Genomic DNA, 20,846 nt, shown 5'->3' on the forward strand with positions numbered 1-20,846 from the left:
ACTGTGCTGCACTAATGCTGTTTACCACGGACCACAGGTTAGGAGAAAACAATCTCAGAGCAGCTAGTAACCAGCAGCAACACCTGAGTGGAAGGACAGACAACTGCCTCGCGCTCTCCCATTTTTTCAGCTGTGCTATTTTCACACGCCGTTGCAAATCCGAGCTGCCAAACCCAGCGTTCACTCTAGAGAATAGGAGCTACTTAAATTCCCATTTCTCCAGCAAGCTAAAGAAATCAGACTTTTCCCAAGCAGCGCAACAAAAAGAGCTGTATTTATCAGGGAGCTACAGTTCCCTGCCCATCATGCCTTGAACAGCTGTAGTGGGTGAGCTGGTTTGTGATGGACAGCCAAGACGTGTAATCTGAATCACACCATCCCACTGCTTATTCAGTGCCGATAGCTGATGCTACCCTCATCTCACTCGCTTTTTTTTTTTTTTTTTTTAACGTTTTGACACTAGTCCTGAAAAGGAAGGATTTAAGTTAAACCCTTTTCAATAACGCAAATGTGTTTTTGCAATTAAAGCCACACAATTAGCATTGACAAGCTCAGGTCAGCAGAACATAGATTACGCCGTTCAAATGTTCTGCCACTCAGTGCCTCCAGCAAAAAGCTGCAGGAAAGGAGAAAGAAAAATAAAATCTCCACACATTATTTAACAACTTGTGCTCTGATGCACTGCACCACTTGTGGATTTGTGGAAGGAGGTTCATTTATTTATTTACTTAAAATCTCTTTGGCTCTTGCCTCATTCTCCACTGGTGCTATTCCTTCAAGACAACAAGAACTATTCTTCAAGACCAGAAGGCTGATAACACTTAGCAGAATTAACTTCTCAAAAAAATTTTAAACAAATTAAAAAAGGCTTAAAATCCTTGCCTTAAAAAACATTTCCTTTCATTCTTTGCAAAAAAAGTATTTGCTTAAGAGCTCCCTCATTCAACCACTCTTTCTGCCCAGACACAGAAATCAGAGATTTCTCCATCCATGCGATGACATAGTGATTAATTTTAATTGAATACTGCTGGTTGTAAAGGTATAAACAGTGTGTGTGCATGTATAGATCACAAAACCAGAAAGCTAAGTGTAGAAGCTAAAAGAATTTCTCTCTTGCTAATTTTTCCTCAGCTGTACTTAGTTCTGTTTTCTCAGAAATATCTTTATCTCATTAATATAAACATTTGCACCTACAGATCTTTCATATTAACACGATGACTCCCTTCTCTCTGTAAATAGTTAGAAATATCCATATATTCTAAAACCAAAAATGGCATCATAGCAAAATGTAAGCAAACAAATCTCTTTACCAGCACGACTGATGATCGTCACATAGTAAGCGCAGTGCTAATTTTGGACTTGAGATCTCAATCCCACTTCTACATCATCTCTCGAGAAAATCGAGGTTTCACTGAACTCTGCGACTAAAGCTTTCTGTTTGTATCTATGTGCCACATACATGTTTATGGCATCATTTAACTGACAAGAGTACTTTAAAATTAATCTGCACATTCTGATTCAAATATTCCTGGACTGCATCATTCTATCACTTTAAGTGGTTATGAGAGATAAGGGCCCTGACCTTAGAAATAACGTACGATACAACGTGGTAGAGTTTCATATAAAGCTGAGTTCAAGTGAGTATTTATATGTTAAGTTACATTCATTTCCAGCTCAATGTGAGGTAAGCAGCACTGGAAATCCCCAGGACAGCAATGGCACATTCTGTTGCCCTTTTGTGTGTCAAGTTTATTCCGTCTGCAGGACAAGAGGATTCCCATAAGAGACTGGGAATTCCCAGCATGGAATTCCCAATTCAGGAAAGTCTTATGTCATGCAAAACGCTAACATGGGGATTGTTAAAAAAAACAGGGGACGGGGACGGAACAGACACAGACAGGACACACAAGACAGTTAGGTAATTATCCTGTCCCCCTTATGCTTAGTAATATTTTCATCGCTTTAGGGCAGAAAAATCAACAATTCTCTCCTGCTTGAACTAATAGCATAAATATACTTACATATATTTACATGCACATATTCACACACAAATACTTCCCCCCCCACCCCCGCCAAGGCATTTGTGACCAAAAAAACCAAGCTTTTCATTGAGTTTCAGCTGTGGACTTGCACCCAGCTAAGAATGTTCCTTTTAAAGCCAGTTTAATTTGAATTGTGCTTCCTTATTAGTTTTTATAATTTAAATGAAAAGCAGCACACATCCTTCAGCACACTTTATTCTACAGGTGAGGTTAAAAAAAAAAGCAACTGTGACCTGTGGTTTCAGTTGCACCAAGGAGAAATTTGTGTGGAATATATAATGAAAATGCAGATATATAGATCACATTTCTTACCATGTCCCCAGGCTTGACAGAAACTGCCACCACTGCTCCAGGCATGGGAGATCTCAAAATGCTGGAGGTGTCCTCTGCTGCTTTCTCTGGCATGTACTTGCTCAGCTCTGCAGCAACCTTCGTCAGTATTTGTAATTTGTACTAAAGAATAGGAAGAGGAATGTTTTAGAAAACTAAACCTTGGTGAATTCCAGTCAATAATCTGCACTATTTTATGGCATGTTTTTGTATAATACATCTGTTATCTATTCTTCCAGGAGTGTCCAAAAAATACTGTTTGAAATCCTTATTCAGAGTTTCATTTTCAGGATATAGAAAGAAAAATACGCAACCCCAATTTGCAGCAACGACCACATAAAAGGAAATAATCGAGTACAGTAAAGAAATGTCAGATTCATTTCAAAAATAGAGGGTAGAGAGGGGAGATACAAATTTTAAAAAGAGCAATATTCTTATGCTCACTGCACATTATCTTTAGTGGATACAGAATATTGAGGGATTCGTTTCCAGTGCTGTACTGAATTGGAAATTAACCTTTTGGGAAAGTCTGCCGGATTTCCAATGACATGACTGATTTGAAACTTTAATGTTTACTTACATTACATACAGTAAAACTGAGTGTTTACTTTTTAAACATTTCTTTTGATCATGTATTTAATGTTTGAAGTGAATAACTTGTTCAGATTTTGCAATTAGAACATGTTAAACAAGTTCACTTCCATTTTTCCATGCAGAGGCAGAAAGGTAGAACATTTTGGAAATATATCACCTGAATATATTTTTTTTCTGTAACAAAAACTGTTCAGCAGCTGTTATCTACCTTGAGGGGAAAAAAAAAGGTTTCTCTAGTATGTTTTATAGCAATTAGAAATGGCAAAGAACACGATGAACCTCAAGTACCTGAGAGCATCCCTTTAAACAAAATCTTTCTGAAAACGTGTACGTGCGTGCAGCGATTTTTCAGTTTTTTAAAAAAACTTGTAATCACTTTGAGAGATAATTCATTGCACTTAGACAGATGGCCTTCACATTTGTCCCAATGCACTTGAAAATGAATGCAAAAAAGCCAGTAGATGGCAGCAGGTCTCTGCGTGAAACTCCACCGCCTCACCAAGGCCAACTGAGTGGAGACCAGCACCACACTTCATCAATAATTTAAACAAAGGTATTAATAATAAGCATTGGGTGAACCACATTTACAATTCAAATGCGTATTTTGCTGATGTAAAGTTCAACACCTTGCTTTGAACAGTATGTTTTCCTCCAAAACAATTAGCTATTGTTTTATTAGCAATAAAATGTCTTTACTTTTCATTTTTACACAGACAGAAAAAATCCGATATCCTTATGGTGAAGGTAAAGGGGGACTCTACCTTCTGCTTCTGTAGAGAGTAGAACAAGGTATTCAGAAATACATGCAAAAGGTGATTAACTCTGCAATGACATCTTTAAAAAGCAGCTATCAAAGCCAAACTAAAACAACAGAAGAGAGGATTATCATCCTCCATCAATGGCGTTTGGGTACACAAGATTGCATACAATGAACAGTGCAGCCGTTCCGTTAGAAATACTTGCTTCTAATCAGAAACACAAGCAAATGGTTAAATGAACCGATCCTCCACCACCACCCCAGTAAATGTAATCAAATGCCACAACAATACGCCCAGAAGCTCTAAGTGGCACCCAAAGATTTGGGAACCCATTCCCAAACATGTGCCTTGGTTACAATTGATGGGGCAGAGGGAAACCAGCACCATTTTGTATGCAAAAAGCTGCTTTGACATCAAGCCTCCTGCAGGCATCATCACGACAATTAAGGCTGTGGCACTCACATTTTTTCCAACCCAAAATACAGCTAGCTCTCTCCCAGCACAAGCAACTACATTCAGTGCGGTGTGCTCCTTGCGGTTTTTCTTTCTGAAAGTAAAGCGTGCGTGTGCGTGCATGCGCGTGCACGTATTCGCGCTTGCACGTATGCTGTAGGGAGAGGGGAGGTGATGCCTATAGGAGATTTGATGACATAAGTTGCAGCAGTGTGACAAGTCAAATAATAACATCTTATGCATGTTTCTTTACTCTTGAGTGTCTGTTTTGCAATCAAGACATATAAGTGTCTGCCAGTTTCTGAAGGATATGATCCTTAAGTGAAATTACTGTGCAAATAAAAGCTTTTTACTCCTATTAAAATTCATCTGAGTCATAAGTGGCAAGGAGAAAAAGCTTGCAGAGTGTATTCTGCTGTCAATCTAATAAACATTCTGTGCAGAGGGACTATTTATCAAAGATAAATTGTACTTAAAAGTCCTTCATTAAATCTATGGGGGGGAATATAATTACACCAAATTGCACAGTTTCAGTATCCATGGTTAGTGTCTTCTTTGTACTCGGAGTTTGAAAATACAAAAATAAAAAAAAAAAAAGGAAGAACACAGAAATAAGTTAGATTTGCGGACTGTATCGTTGCCTCTTGCAAGGGACTATTTTGATACGATTTCAAAGGATTATGCTTAGGTGCCATTTTTAGTTTTTTAAGCCACACATAACACTTCCGAGCTGCCCAATTTCCAAATTCTAACTAGAAGTGAAAGCTAGACCTTCTGTGTTCATCTAGGTCAGAGTATTTCGCAGGGACCGAAACACAGAATTCCCTATGCACTCCACAACGTACAGCACTGGGGAAAAAAGCTTGTTCCTCAGTACGCTGCACTTTAAAGCTCAGTTCTCCACACCAAGTTAAAATATCCCTACCCAACATTGTTTTTAGTATCTTTATAATTTTCATATCTTTTGGATTCCTTTCTCTGCAGGACTCCTGCTTTTCTTGGAGTGAGATGTAAGAGTCAGTACACTCAAAGCTTTAAAACGCAGGTCTTTGTTATTGATGAGCTGTTCCTTTTCCTTTTGTATTTGTTTATTGTTCTTTAGTCTGTTTGGGGGATAAGCAAGTTACTGTAATCAAAAAGTAAAAAATAACAACAGTAAACTTCTGGGGAAAAGCCTTTTTTGGCACAGCTGGTTCACAAATGACCTTTCAGAATATAAAAAAGACAAAGCCGCAAAGAAAGGTTCCTTCTTTAAGATTACCTTTGATGTATTTCTGCTGCTGGCTAGACCCCACTAAATACACGCATAAGCATCTCTTTGTAACACTGGGTCTTATCCCTCAGGGATGAGTTGGGCAAAGGGGTGCAGGGGGGGCTGTTCACCTAAGGGAGGTGCAATGCCTGCCAGTGCTGCTACAACCAAGACAGTTAAGAATATACCAGATTTTTTTCATTACGTGATTAACACTGCCGCTATGCCTTTGATTCGGCGAGGACAGCGCTGAGCGTACGAAGCAGAAGTTTTGATACGCTACTAATGGAGCACGGCCGAGATTTGGGGTTTCTTCCTTTATCCTCAGGAGGAGATGGAAGAAGGAAGGGTCGTAAATTGGGGACGGCTGTGAAGTTTGGGTTATAAAGAAGAGACCAGAAGGTTTCTACAGGCCTAAACCAGAAGAAACATCTGTTGGAGTCATAAATAGATTGCGGGATTGGACTCTCAGAGCAAGGAAATCTGCTAGCCATCAGATCTGCGCTGATGAGTAGTTGTCACCAGCCACCGTTCCACTCCGCAGGGTTTCAGAGCCTAATTCTGCCAGCCAAAGTCAAGTCAATAAAAGAGGTACCCGAAAGGAGCCGTACAGCTTTTGACGGCACAGAAAACAGGTGTTTCTTTTCCACAAGACTGTTGGAGTCCACAATCAGCTGACAAAAATTATAGTAGGGAAAAATGATGTTACTTAATAGTTTTCTAACGGTAACAGTATCCTGTCCTACCTCTCCCACTAAATGAATTGGATGTTTATGTAATGCAAAACTACCTCTTACAACCAAATCTCCGTGACAAAAAAGAAGAAAACAAAAAGGTGTAATAATAGCAGTGCAAAGGAGTAAGGGGGGGGAAGAGGGGGAAGCAAATGCAGTGAAAATTATACCTTGGGTTTTGTGGAGGGTTTTTGTAGATATATACCGTACTGATCCCCCAAGACAGTAGATGACAAGTAGACCAGCTGCTACAAAAAAAGTGGCCAGGGCACATCTAACCCTATCTTTGCTCAAAAACAAGTTCTGTAGTTTGCAGATATGGTTCCCTCGCTGTGTACAACAGAATATTGTGAACCTTCAGTAAAATGCTGAAAACTGCACTCCGTTGCATCTCACGTTAAATATGATCTTCTCTGTACACCTGAAACTCATGTCCCCAGAAGCTGTAAATGTTCAAACTCCATTGGAGATTTTATAGAGCAATCTAATGTATCACTACCCGTATGTTACCTACGGCAGTGTTTGGACTGCTGACCAGATGTGGATTTTCAGTATGTTTTTTACCTAAATGTTCACCCGGGCTTTTCAAACGCCTGTCATTCTTATGGTCAGAAGGGTGAAAATCTCATGTAGCTCAGATTTCAGCAAACTGTCTGCTGGGCGTCCTCATTATTTTCACTAACCTTAGAGGCTCATTTTTGGAATCAGTGAAATTTATTAACTGTGGTCACATAACTTCCCTCTAACATTCCTAATCCTCATCCTGCCTCAAGTCACTTAACTGTCAGTCACCTGGGGTTTGACCGTCGCAGATTCACAAGCAGTATGTTATTCAGTATTCGTTCAGAGCAATACTACGATGTTCCCATGCTGAATACAATGAGCACGCTGCCTTTTTTATTAACCGTTATACATTTTAACATCGTGACCATACCCTTGCTTAGATTTCCACCACGGCATCTAAACAGGAAAATGATGTATTCAGTCCACGTTACTTGAAGGCATCAGGCATCACCTTCTTTCAGAATCAAGGATTTCTTACTCAACAAGGAGATAAATGACATTTTGCAAATCACGGAGGCTTTTTTCCGAGCTCCGAGTTCTAGAGCTAATTTACTTCCACAGGGTGGTGGTGAGGGCTGGCATTAACACCTGCACAAAATAACGACACTTTTAGTCTAATGGAGGAGCAAACACTCACCCTGCCATGGAGACAGTTAAAAAAACCCAAAACAAACCACCCCAAGCCAAAACAGCCACAAAAATCATGAGCCTTTAGTAGCAGCAAAAGGAAAAGAAAAGAAAAAAAAAAAAAAAAAGAGAGAGACGCCTCACCACCACATAGCACATACTCCAGCAGCAGAAACTTAATTAGAATTGTAATTCAGCCACATTTCCCACTTTCCATTCCTCGTGTGATACATAATTAACACTCTCCAGCACCCTAACACGGGTTAAAAGCCACGTAAAAACCATATTCCCCTCCGCTTCAGACTAAGGCTGAGCAGGCAGAATCCGAAAGGCACAGACTGAAAGCTTTGGAGATGTCCTTCTCCTGGAGCCAGCAGGCAGCCGAGCAAGGTGAAACGAGCGGGGAGGGAGCGGAGGAGCCGGCTGGAGCTGCAGCGGCTGGAGCAGCCTGTTAGCATAATGCTTTGACAACTCCATCAGCGCAGTCTCAAGGTAGCTGTCAATCAGGATGCATCATTTAATACAAACAGCGCTACTGAGGATTTTCTCCTACAACCCACATGACAGCGTATCTACAGCTCTATTTATATCAGCGCCCAGTTGTGTTTACAATGCCGTTGTAATTAGAAAAGATGCAACAGGCAGCAATATTATTCAGATTTCCATTTTGCCATGCTGCCATGTAAAGTGCGATCTTGCTTCACAGAGTCATGCTAAATGACAAAAGCGCTATTTTCTTCAGTCTCTGTGCTCAGACAGCACTTCATTTGCAGCTATCTATAATTAGATTAATGGTGTAGTGCCGTACAAAGCAGGCCCACTTCACATCAGATAGCATATGAATTAGGACAAACACTTATTTCAATTCCAGGCAGAGAAAGCAGTGACTGGGGTATTTAGCATACCCTTTATGGTGGAATGAGATGTTAATTGTGTACCATTACCTCTAAACTGCTTGCTTGTTGTATAAATCACTGTGCTAATTGATGCAGAGATAGAAACGTAGCCACAGGCAAGAAAGCAACGGAATGAGAGCTGAAGATGGTGGATAAAGGATTATCGAGTAAAACCATATGGAGATGAGGTTCCTTTGAAACCTGCCCACAAGCAGTACCACTATGAACTACAGGGGGAAGAGTGCTGCGCTGATGCTTCGGGGGGGGGGGGGGGGGGGGGGAAGAAAATGTATGTATATTTTACATCATCGTTTCAGAACAGAATCTTAGTAGCAAATCCGAGCCAAGCAGAAAACTGAAGAATAAATGCGTGTAATGAACCTCAGCACACACCACCAGAAGACAAGTAGCAGGCTAAGCACGCCCTGGGAATAGACATGGCACTGCCCAGATTCTGGAGGCCTGAGTTAATAAGTAACACTTGCAAACTATCCGGAGCAGATGTTCCCCTGACCCACCTGGGGACTAGAAATGCAGACCTTTAAACAGAAACTGTGTCTGTGCTAAAAAAAACCAACCCAAGACATTCAACTGGCTGCTGAGAAGTTAAATGTTGTAATAAAGGAGGAAGAAGGGAAGCAGCTTTACACACCTGTAGTAACAACTACATGTATTCTAGCTCATGCACATACAGAGACAAGAAAATCCCCCTCCACGTACTGCGGAAGCAGGAGAGGAGACTCTCTCAAAGTAACAAGTAGCTGTGGCAGCACCAGGATGAATGAAGCCCGCTGTCTCACAGGTGGGCTCCGAAGCTGGTTCTCATCTCTAAAACAGCATTACGGCCACGGGGGCGTTCGTAACTGCACTCCCCAGTGTAGACTCTCTCGCCTTAACTAAACGGTGAGTTTGACCAAGCCCTCTGCCCACACTCCCTACCACACAGAGTTGCAGCTTTCTCCTCTAGCTGGGCACCTTTTATTCCCAGAATGGGAAGGACCATAATGCTTTTAGGAGCCTTCTCCCTGTGCTACACTTGGCTGAAGCCCATCAACCGAGTCAAAGCTACTGGGGAGCTGCGGGACAAGCACCCACGACAGACATCCAGCGTGCCTGCCCGGGCCTTGGTTTCCTGGCAAAGGTGACTAAAAATAGCATTAGGAATGGAAGATGAGCTACGATGCCACCTGCAGCACCACATTCAAGGACAAGGCAACTGGGGGCCATGCTCACCTTTGAGCCATGCTTCTTCCCCTACAAACACTGCAAATCTGTTTGGCGTAACTATTCTGCAGGAGAGTGGCTCTAGTATACATGCTGGACCCAACGCCACTGCACTCTAAATCACCTCCCCTCTGCCCCCAAATTATTATAGAAACTTTTTCTTAAGCTCCTTGTTCAGAAAACTTGGTTGAACTTGCACACAGCCAGGACTTAGCTTCATACTTTGATCACTAACAAAATGCCAAGATAAAATGCTAGCAACTAAAATACCACTCCATGTTGTATTCTAAGAAAATACATTCCCCTCACAACACGATACGTAAGAGCAAATGCTGACTTTCAGCCATGAGCTCTAAGATCTTAGCAACGTGAAATAAACTTCTGAAAAACACAAGTTATTTTCCCCACTTGCATGTTCAATCCCCACTATTCTTCAGCATTTGATACTGCCTTAGCTTAAAAGAGCAAAGAGAATGCATTATATATACTAGATATCTCACTGTCCTAAGATTCATTAAAAAGAGTGAGATGCTGGTTTTTTCAATCTTGTTTTTAATTTTCTTTTGGAACTACTCATTTTTCCTACTAATGGCAGCTAATTATTACTTAGGGGTGTGGGGTGTAAAGTATTGCAGTAGTGTTTATTGACCTCAGTTACCAAAGTAATACACATAACAAATATATATATATGTATAGGTGTATCCACGTATATAAGGGAGGGCTTAGGGTGGACAGTTACCCATTACAAACAAACAGTACTAATGTACAAATTATTGTTCGCTGCAAAATCAAGCGAATAGCAGAAGGGAATCACTTATTGTTTGATGAAGTGCTTCAATTATTTTGAAATAACTTTAAAATTATTTCCAAAAGAACACACCAAACAGGAGTAAGACGAAGGGTGTTAAAGACAGCATTCCCTGTTCTGAAATGACAGTAGGGTTCAACAGTTTAGATTTTGGTCACTGGACATGCAAAGCCTGTGGATTATCCTCCTTTATCACTGAAGCTTACAACTTTAAGGAAACCCTAGCTGTATCTGGCCAACCAAAGGGACCTATGAAATAGAAACAAATGGCAGTAGAAAAAAAAAAAACCACAACCCTGCTTGACTACTTTGAAATAACACCTCCCAAGTGTGCCCTAGTTGACATAAATGGAAACGCATTGAGGAAAAGAGCTGTGAAGCTGTGTAACAGTCCTGTTCCTAATCATTAATCACTTTTTTTAGACCATTTAAACTAGCCCATTAGAGCCTGCAGCAAAATGCCAACACTCCCATCACTTGCATGTCAGCAGCGCTGGTGTTAACAGGAGAAAATATATGGTTTCTATGACTGTGCCCCAGTTCTACAGCATTTGCTACCTTTAATTGAAAAAGGCAGTTAAACACAAGGTAAATCATTCAGTTAGCTAAGCTGTTTAATAACACATAATTGATAATGTCAATATGCTACAGTGACATAATGCATCACTTTCATCACTCTTATGCTTCAAATACGGTCAACTTATACTTCAAACATTTACTTTATATCTTGTATTTAATGAAAAACCCAGGGAGAACCGCCTGGAGTACCACGTGTGGAACATACGTACAACACATACCACTGCTTCAACTCATCTGCGGGTTGGTTAGAAACAGGTTCCTGCCACAACGTTTGCAACTTTGTGAAAATGGTTTAGTTATGTCACTAGCAACTTGCTTTTTGTCTCAAAACACCAGCAGGTCCTACTGGAGTAATATATATCTCTCTGATAAAATCTGTTAAAAAAGAGCATGAAAAAAATCTGCACAAGAAAAAGCAACTACTTGTTTTCTGAAATGTGTCCCAATCCCGCAAGCTTTTGCCTAACTTTTCACATGTAACCTGGCCAACAGTAGCCATCAGGACTTGTTAGTATAAGGCAAATCACATGCCTAAGTGTTTACAAAATCATACCCCTGAAATATGGAATATGATCTGAAGTATGAAAAAATACATCTTATCAGCTGTGTACACACAGTGTGGTTAAACATGACTAATGCCATTATACAATACAGTGGGGTTTAACATGTATTAATAAAAAACCCCCACACATTCTATTTCTATAAGTGTTTTAACTGGGCAAGATACATTTGACCTGTTTATTATATAATAATAAAAACGTCACTACTGACAAGAACTATGCAATTCTCTCTTCATCGTATAGTAGAGAACAAGCAGAAGGTTGCAAAATGGGAGGGGTTTGGGGTTTTGTTTTTAAAAATAATACACCCCCCTCAAAAAAAACCCCACCACCAAAACCAACCCCACCACCAAAACCAACCAAAACAACAACAACAAAAAAAAAAAAGGCGCAATCAACTTTTAGTGACAGCTGTTACATGATGCATGCAGGAAAAGGTGACGGAGCAGGCTCAGCAGTAGCAGGCAAGACAAAGTGCGCTGCCACTTTGAACCTCCGTTACCTACATTTAACTATAATATTTGTTTGCCCTGAGATTTCAGTTGTGTCATAGACAAAATGGCTAGGGAGGCTCAGTATTCTGAAAATAAATATATGCTGCCTCGTAAGTAGCCACTTGCCCTCCTCCTGTTCTTACAATTGGAAAGGAGGTAGTCGTACTGATACCACTACGACCAAGTCTTTAAACATCTTTCAAAGAGAAGTTTGGTTCAACTGTCCTGGAGTTCACTGTCTGAGGAGAAGAGTTACGCCGATGTCCAACTAATGAAGGTTGCAATGAACTGCACTGGCCACAGGTGACTGCCAAGTTGTCTGCATGTCTTGCTAAGGTAACTTGTTAGAGTACAGGATTCTCACAACCACAGTAACAAGTCCATTGATCATGAAACGCGCAAGGCTTGCAAAAGCAACCTGCAGAGTTTATTTTGACTAGAGACCTGGGTGATGTACATAAGGTAATGACTTATAAAAAGAGAAAAGCCAACAAAGATGGGTAAAACTGTAGTACCAATTATATAGTAACCCAGTGCCTGTAAGATACTCACTATTTTTCAGCCTGGTTTGTTTTGGTTAACTACAAATTTGTAAGTTATTCAGTATGTTCAGTAAGAAAGTACTTTTTGAAAAGTACTATCTGATTTGGGGCACAACAAATCCCCTTCTAGGAAAAAAAAATATTGAGTAGAACTGATTTACAGAAATGTCAAGCAAATGCTGTCTAATTTCTAGACACCAATGTTTTTCCCCCTCTGGGTGGTCAGGGAATAATAAGTGTTTGACTCCTCTTCCCTTCAAGCTCAGCACTACTTTTGGCACTCAGTTAAATGGAAGAAAAAGCAGAGCACAGTGGCCTTTCGTTCACCACGAGGCTACCTACAACCATACGGAACATTTAGATAGGTCTGATTTTCCACTGACTGCAAAAATGGTTTTAGTCTGTACATTTCATAGGGAGAAAATTGCAGAGCAAACTGCATTCTTTCACAGCTTACAAAGTTTTTTAATGGTTGGGCAAGCACTGGTTAGAGCTTGGTCTGTTAATTTGCCTTGGAGCGCTTCCAAATACTACTTGGTAAGCCACAGCATCTTTCTGTTTTGTTTTGTACAGCAGGTAGCACAACGACATCTACAACTGGAGAAAAATGTTTTCAAGAAACCAAAGCCTTTTTACAGAGATTTGATTCAGTTTACAAAGCTCTCTGGATTGAAATATGGATTTAGGGAAGTTAACATATAAAGCCTCTTAAATCTGGGCAAGTCCAGATGTATTAGTAAGGCTGTGGCAAACTCAAAATTCAAAGCAGGAGTCTAGTTGGTCATGAGGGGAAGCTGTGAGAAAGGAGCGACTACATGTATGAGAACTCAAGCCATTAAAGATGGTGCATAAACTGTGTCATAATCTCTTCTGGATGTCTTTCTGCCAGACGCTCTGCTCTCGCATCATGGCAATTACACAGCCTGGCAACTTAGGGGTTTTAGTAGCATTACTCTTCAGGTTAGAGATAGAGAGGCTTTAAATCCTGGATCTGTTCTCATCCTGGACTTGTTTCTGTCAGTAGTCCCACTGATTTCAGTAAGTTCATGGTCTCACCCCAGATACTTCAGCGAGAACTTTCAGTTCAGTAAGAACTAAGTGAGCTGCTACACTGCACATTAATACTGACATACCTGCCTGGAAAAAAATTGTTTAAAAAATTAATCCTTCACCCTTACTGTCTTCTTCAGGGTGGGGCTGGTAAAAAAACTACTAAATAATAGAGGGAAAATTGTGCTCTACTTTTTCATTCCTCAGTTTAAGGAAGCTTAGGTTTTATTTCAGATGCAATAAAATTAAAAAGACTAATGGTAAGATTATGCAAATCCACAAAAACTCTATAAATTTTATTATATGTAATAAAACAGGTTTTAATTATGTTTCTTAATTAGTCTGGATACTAAATCACCATGAAAGTCTCAGCAATAGTGCAGCTACAGCACCAGTATTCTACCTGTTTCCTACCATTAAATTTCCAGGGATCATTTCATGGCATTAGGATGGATATCTACATTAGCAATAGATACACATTCTCTCATCACTGTAATTCAAAAATACACGCTGCTGCATCTATGACTACTAGCAGCACTATTCATGTAGAACTTGAAATGCTCTTTTACGTTACAGACTAGTGCTTCTATAATTCAAGCCTTATGTGACAATCTTTGCTAATATCTAAAGGGCTAGAGCCAATAAAAGCCTTACATACCCAAAACAGGACACTTAGGCAGAAGTGAAGCACCTAAATCCAAAATGGCAATACGAGCATCTGATCATCTGTCATCTAACTCTGAAGGTACTTATATTCTATCCTCCTCCTTGGTTCAAAGTATGTGTTTATAGTTGTGCTGCTGCACCTCCTCAGAACCAAGTAATACAGCTACTTCCTTCTCTAAGCCCAGATGTGACCCACAAGTCAGGAAAGCAAGGTCCAGTTCTGCTCCAGGGACCATTTCTACATTTTTCTTTCAACTGACATTGCATATCACTCATAAAATCAAGAGCAGACAGGAAAAAAATAGAAAATTTAAGATCACATGGATAGTAAAAAATTGAAAAAAAGAAAACTCTCAAAGACTACCCTCTTATTTTCAGCTTTAAGCACTCATGTAAGTTAAATATATCCCTTAAGCGAGCTGATGAATTGGAGCAGTTATTTCAAAAACAGGCTTATATTTGTAAGTATTTCACTCAGATACAAAGTTAATAATTGTCAAATACTCATTTGACAATTTATGACTGAGCTGCCTTAGCCCAAAGCCATAACTCTCAAACGAGAGGTTCAGGTAAGAAGTGAGTCCTGGAAGTCATTTACCAGTGAACAGCAACATTATTCAGTGGGTTTGGGACTGGGGATGAAGTGACAAACATCACCATATCCAATTATGCTTGACAGGGCAGTGGAATACAATCACCCAAACGAAGATCGGACTAGAACACCTCAGTTAACAACTCATGACCACCCCCCCCAAAGTTATTGGTGTGTGAGCTTTGGCTGCTACTTCATAATTTGATTTTACCTCTGTCCTCGGGGCAATATTTTGAAGTTGTTGGTTAAAGCGATTCAGTATTTATTTTTTTAATTAGACTAAGTTTTTGGGAGGCATTCAGAGCACAGAGTATATTGATCTCTCTATTTTCATCTCTGCTGCTGACTCAATTTTTGACATAACAATTAAAGGACTGTTTCAAAAGATCATAATGAAAACAGTAGGGAAAGCAAGCTAGGAATATGTCTTTAAATGCAAATGAAACTCAAAGATAACGGAGTTCAAATAAATATTTTATCAGTCCTACTCTTCACAATCATTTTTTTATGCCATGGGAAATATATTTGGAATTGCCATTAAAGGATTTCTTTAAAGATGCATTTTATACATCTGTTCTATCTTATTATGTATCTAAACTATGTTTATCTCTCACACCATCATTTTTCTGAGCGTAATCTGACAGAATGATTGCTCAGACAACCTACAGTAGATTTGGACAATTACACTTGCAGCTACTACTGCTTTAGGCCCAAGAGTTATTTTTCAGTGTCACCAGGCTAATTTCTCTGCTGGTTTAAAAGGTGACATGCAACTTGTAGTGCACTTAGTTTGATCCCCAGAGAACCTGGTCATGTTCCTTTAACTGTGGGTCCTTGCATCCAAAAGAACAAAACCACTTTTCACAAGAAACCTGAACTGATTCTCAACTCTGTTGTGAATTTTTCTACCTCAGGAGTAGACAAGGCCAGGTTGGATGGGGCTTTGGGCAACCTGGTCTAGTGGAGGGTGTCCCTGCCCATGGCAGGGGGGTTGGAACTAGATGGTCTTTAAGGTGCCTTCCAACCCAAACCATTCTGCAATTTTATGATTCTAAGACTAGGAGTGATCCACTGGCCACAAGGTGAAAACCAGTCAACTGGAAAGAATTTTAACAGTGATAACACGGTAGGGTAACACATCCATAGTTACATACTTATTTTCAACATAGCAGTTAATCACACTTGGCATAAATAGCAACCTGAGTGAGTCTGTGTATCAATAATTATATAAATCTGGTGTGGGAACAGGAAAAGAAACTAGTAACAACAAAGAACACTGATGAGAAATACAAATTCCTGAGCATTGCTGTGTAGAGTAAAATGAGGACAGAGAGAAGGAAAGGGTTGTAAGACTGGAAATAGCTAGTACTGATTTTATCTATCACAATACTCTTACTACTCAGTATAATGTTAGGAAGAAACATGCAGGTTATCCTGATGCTTTACAGCTTCCCAGTTTGTCTGTCAAATTTGCAAAGAAATAGAACTGAGAATGTTTCACAGTGGGATAAGATCAAACTTGAACAGATCAGTCATACACCATTATTTACTAATAAAATTTTAAAGTGAGACATTGAAAAAAAAAAAATCTCCTTTCCTTTCCTTTTCCTCTTTTTTTAACTAATGTATCCAACATGGCTGGAATTTGGCTGACAAGGCATTCCTGGGTGCTAAAAGAGGACTTTGATCAGTAGATGACTAAAACTGCACCACATGTGACCAAGCAGGGTAAATATACTGAAAGGACAACCAAGATGTAGCCCAGCACTCCATACTTCAAAATGGACTCAGTAATTTAAACATTTACAAATTTGAATACAGGGTGCTCCAAGACCACCGCTCCTGCTCTGTAAGGCAGGCCATTGTGCAGTCACAATTGGAGAAAGGGGTCAAGGAAGGAACAAAACTGGGTTTGTGCCTTAAAGGCTAAGGAACTCAGCTGGGGTGAGGAGAAAACTGCCTTCTGGTCTCTGCTCCAAGAGCTACCCAGCTGCCTAGTCTGACACAGGGAAATGGTTCAGAAAACGGGGACCAGAATCTGCTTTCCCAGCAGAATGGCTGAAGTACTAGGTTCGTCCCGCTACCTCAAGACTTGACAATCAAAACATACTGGAGGGACAGAGCAGGTTTTAATCCCATCACGTGGAAGTCAGCACAGAACCCCTATCTCCAGCCTTCTAAGCAAGTGCTCTCAGCAGCAAGGGGAGCTGCAAAGAGTGAGCATCTCTACCTTCTACCACTAGGAATTTTGATGAATGTGGCCACAGCCGCTACGCTTTGGGTTGAACTCAATCCTGCCCACCCATGCTAGATGTTTTCTGAAGACTGTTCTCTCAGGAGACTTGAGATGAGTTGAAGTACTTTGTTTCAGCAGCACAGTGAGGATAAATGAACATTTGACATCTGGTTCCCCCAGAGCAGGGCTGCTGAGAAGATGCAGGCATCTTTAGTTAGACAGCTGTGAAACCTATTTTAGGTGTCCTGAGGACACTCAGAAGGTTACTGGATCTTAAGCTTCCTGGATCATTTTCTTTGACTCAGACACTTAAATTGCACTTGAATCTTGCTGGAGGTGGTGAAATTGAGCCCCTCTGGACCTTTAAGCCTGATGCATAAGGACATCTGAATATATGATACTGAAGTACTGTTGTCAAAAAACCCATCATACCAATGTTTATGTTGATTTCTGTAACATTGATTAGTGATAATTATTCATCTACCTTCATTTCTCTATGGATTACTTTCTACAGACAAATTTCACTCGAGATAAAATTGTATCCACCAGTTATAGCCACGTGGCTCACATCCTCTGCCTCCTCTTCAAATACGGACAACTGTGTTTATTCTTCCAGCTCTTTTGACCTCATTACTGTTTCCAAAAGTGTTGAATTCCAGATAGCTGTTCAACTAGCTACAACTCAGTTGCAAGTTATTTGATCTTAAATATTTAAAATGAAACAAGGGTCACAGGGCACTGGCAGAATTCTCAGTGTCTCCTGCTCTCTTCGTATGGTATGTGATAATCAATAACTTATTTTCTCATATACTAAGACTTCAAGACTAATTGTACAGCCCATGGAGATGAAGTTTGGGGTATATGACCAATGACTAAATCTTGGTTGCCGGTAATCCAAAAAGGGTTCCATGTTTCACAGTTTTGTTGCTTTAGCTGCTGCTGTTGAACAACTTTACTGTAATACAGTTCATTAACATTAGAGGAGAATAGATGCAAGAGCAATTGCGAGACTACCTCCATGGCTTACTCCTGTTTGTGGTAGTTGTGCTTATTGCACTTGTCCTTCCTTGCTACTTTTTCATAGAGCCAATAGCTTGAAAGATGATCAAGCAGAAAGGTGTAAACAACACAACACCCTTCTCCCATTCCTGATTATTTGCTTATTTTGGAAGATAAGGAGTTTTGACAGCAGAGTACATTAGTCAGAATAATATTTGAAGCTTCAAAATCTGCTGACCTACAACATAACCGAGAACCTGGTTTGCTGCAGTCAGTAAAGACTATAGTTACACTTACAGAGTGTCAGAGGATTTGGCACCAATTGGGATCCTACTTTAAGATCGATTACAGGCATTGGATTTCTCTTCCTCCTTTAATACAAAACAAAAACAAAATGTGTTTACTGCTATTATGGAGGGCTAACCTTGCTAAAGCTTGCAGCTGTAACTTGCCTCATGGTATCATATTATTACGTGACCTTCACTGTTTATAAGTCGATAGAACATAATTAAATGACTTCATAGAATCAAATTAATTTCTTCTATGCCGTATTCATTTTAAAATAAAATCAATATTATTTACCCTACCTGACAATAATGCCCCGTGCTTCACATAAGATTGATTCAATACCAGCAGGTAGTTATCAATGAATGCACTTTGCTGTGGTAAATGAACACAATCAATACTCAGAAATGTGAGTTTTCTGGCATATGACTGAATTGTAACTGAAGTGAAGGCTGAGTTTTGTTTAGGTCTTTTTACTACTTCTTTTAGGTTTCATTTAAGGAGAATTTGAATTTCATAGGCAGCACCGGTACAGTAACCCATCTGAAAAATTACCAGGCAGCACCATTGCACATTGAACATCATTATCCTCTGACAAGGTTATGTCACACAAGATAGTGGACAGAAAAAAGGCAAAACTCAAGAAATATCAGAGATTCTCAGCATTTCTTGAACATGATTGTTTGAACTCTTAAGCATCCCATGAGTACCACGTGAAAGACAATGCTGTATTGCGAAGGGCACCTTGCATGACTTTCAATTTGTTCTGTTCAAAACAGAGTAAGAGAGAAAAGCTATAGTTCTTGGAAGGATATCCCAAGACATCATTTTTCATTTCGAAAAAATGTATGAATGCAATACCAGTTCATACAAGCTAAGAATCATTTTGTTACATTACATACATTGAAAACAAAACTAATGTCAACGAGATTGACCTAACTTCTCTGTTAACTTTAAAACGAACTAAAATGAGGGACTTCGCCAAAGTGATTTCATTCAGGGTAATTTTAAAGTAAAATGTGTGAAAATGACTTTTTAGAAGATGTTAAAGATATGGGTGACCATAACCACTGACTTTCAGAGGCAGCTGGTCTTCTGGTTGCTTTCTCCCTTATGAAATGTATCCTTGAATCCCTGCAAACCTTCAGCTTTTTAATCTTTTTAAGGCAGTCCTCATTTTATCCTAGAGTAACTTAACCTACTTTGCACTATTTCTGAAGTGTTGCTGCACCAGTCAGTTCCCCAGCTACCAAAGCGTCACTCCTCCTTTCAAGCAAGTTCCTCAACCTTTACACGTACTGAGGAATCCTGCTTTTACTTTATAGAAAATTCTAGGAAGTACACTGAAGAAAAGCACTTCCATAGCACACTTGATCTCATGTTTTACTACTGATTTAGTATGCAGATATTCTTTGTGTAACAGCCAAGAAAACAAAAGCAGAATGCTTTAGAATAACATTGGCACATTTTTATATTTTTACTGAGAGAGAGGTGAATGGCCATTTTAAATATAAACAGTCTTTACAGTTCACATCTTTCAGAAATCCACTACAACTTCACAGCTTTGTTATACCTGTGTTTTAAGACTGAAGTTGGTTTTCTTGGAAAAAACTGTGAATTCCTGAAAATCAAAAATAGCTCCTCTCCTTAAAAAAAAAAAAAAAATTAAAAATCTGATCATATATAACATCTATTATTGTTTTGACGTCTGTTTGCAAAAAATATGGCAAGCCAGCACGTGTCATCCATCTTCCCTCCCCTTTACCTGCATTTCATAAAAACATGCTTATGTCAACCATAATCTACCACAATTCTCCCCCAAAAAGCATAAATGCTATATCTAGCTTCACAGAATAAAGATAAAACTGAATCGCAATTAACAATCTACACTTAAAATTATTTCCCCAAAATATTAAACTACAAGCAGAAGAGAAGCTTGCATAATGGACATTTCAAGTGCAGATAATGACAAAGAGTAATCAATACAACATATGTTCAATGCAGAAGAGCTACTGTAACTGCTGGAGTCCACAAAACTGAAGGTTTGCCAGTGGGGCAGTGAGGCAATTTAACATGTAGCAGTCAACAACAACCACCAAGGAATACTTTTTTCTCTGCTGTTTTTGTTTCTATTCCTCCCAGCCTCATTTTCCCAACGTTTGACTATTTAATTTAAAATACCAGTTATTAACTGGCTTTATAATTCCACCAATTCATTTAACATTCACATCAACAAAGTTACACACAGAGGAAAAAACCAACCAACAAATTAAGCTTCTCTATCACATGCAGAACTTTACTACCCAAACACACAAAGTGCAATCATCATCTGGTTCGTTTATATTTACATTAAACTGTTTCCTTTTTATCAAAGTTTAATCTTTATAAACAATATTGATATATAAGCATATAAATCTATACTGTGTATGATATATACATATTTACATGTGTGCATATACATATTTATGTAAGTAGATATAGATGTAAGAATTTACTTGTGTTTTGAGGTTTATAAAACTTTTTCTCTTACAGTTGTAAGAGTTCTTTCCTGTACAAGAATG

At 39.4% G+C, this 20,846-nt stretch overlaps 1 protein-coding gene across 2 annotated transcripts in view; it reads right to left on the reverse strand.

The window, feature by feature from the left end:
• Positions 1-20,846, reverse strand: part of PCCA (propionyl-CoA carboxylase subunit alpha) — a 302,667-nt gene that overhangs the window by 13,984 nt on the left and 267,837 nt on the right. The window contains exons 22-23 of one of the 2 annotated variants that reach the window (XR_012833141.1): positions 18,298-18,371; positions 2,355-2,495 (exon numbers count right to left, since the gene is read on the reverse strand). Coding sequence is in view for 1 of the 2 variants with exons in the window: in XM_075740848.1 (XP_075596963.1) it covers positions 2,355-2,495 (141 nt within the window). In the remaining variant the exon portion in view is untranslated. The remainder of the gene's footprint in view (positions 1-2,354; positions 2,496-18,297; positions 18,372-20,846) is intronic. The other variant, XM_075740848.1, reaches the window with a different exon arrangement.

The sequence above is a fragment of the Balearica regulorum genome, chromosome 1 (genome assembly GCF_011004875.1).
Source record: "Balearica regulorum gibbericeps isolate bBalReg1 chromosome 1, bBalReg1.pri, whole genome shotgun sequence".
NCBI classification, from domain to species: domain Eukaryota; kingdom Metazoa; phylum Chordata; class Aves; order Gruiformes; family Gruidae; genus Balearica; species Balearica regulorum.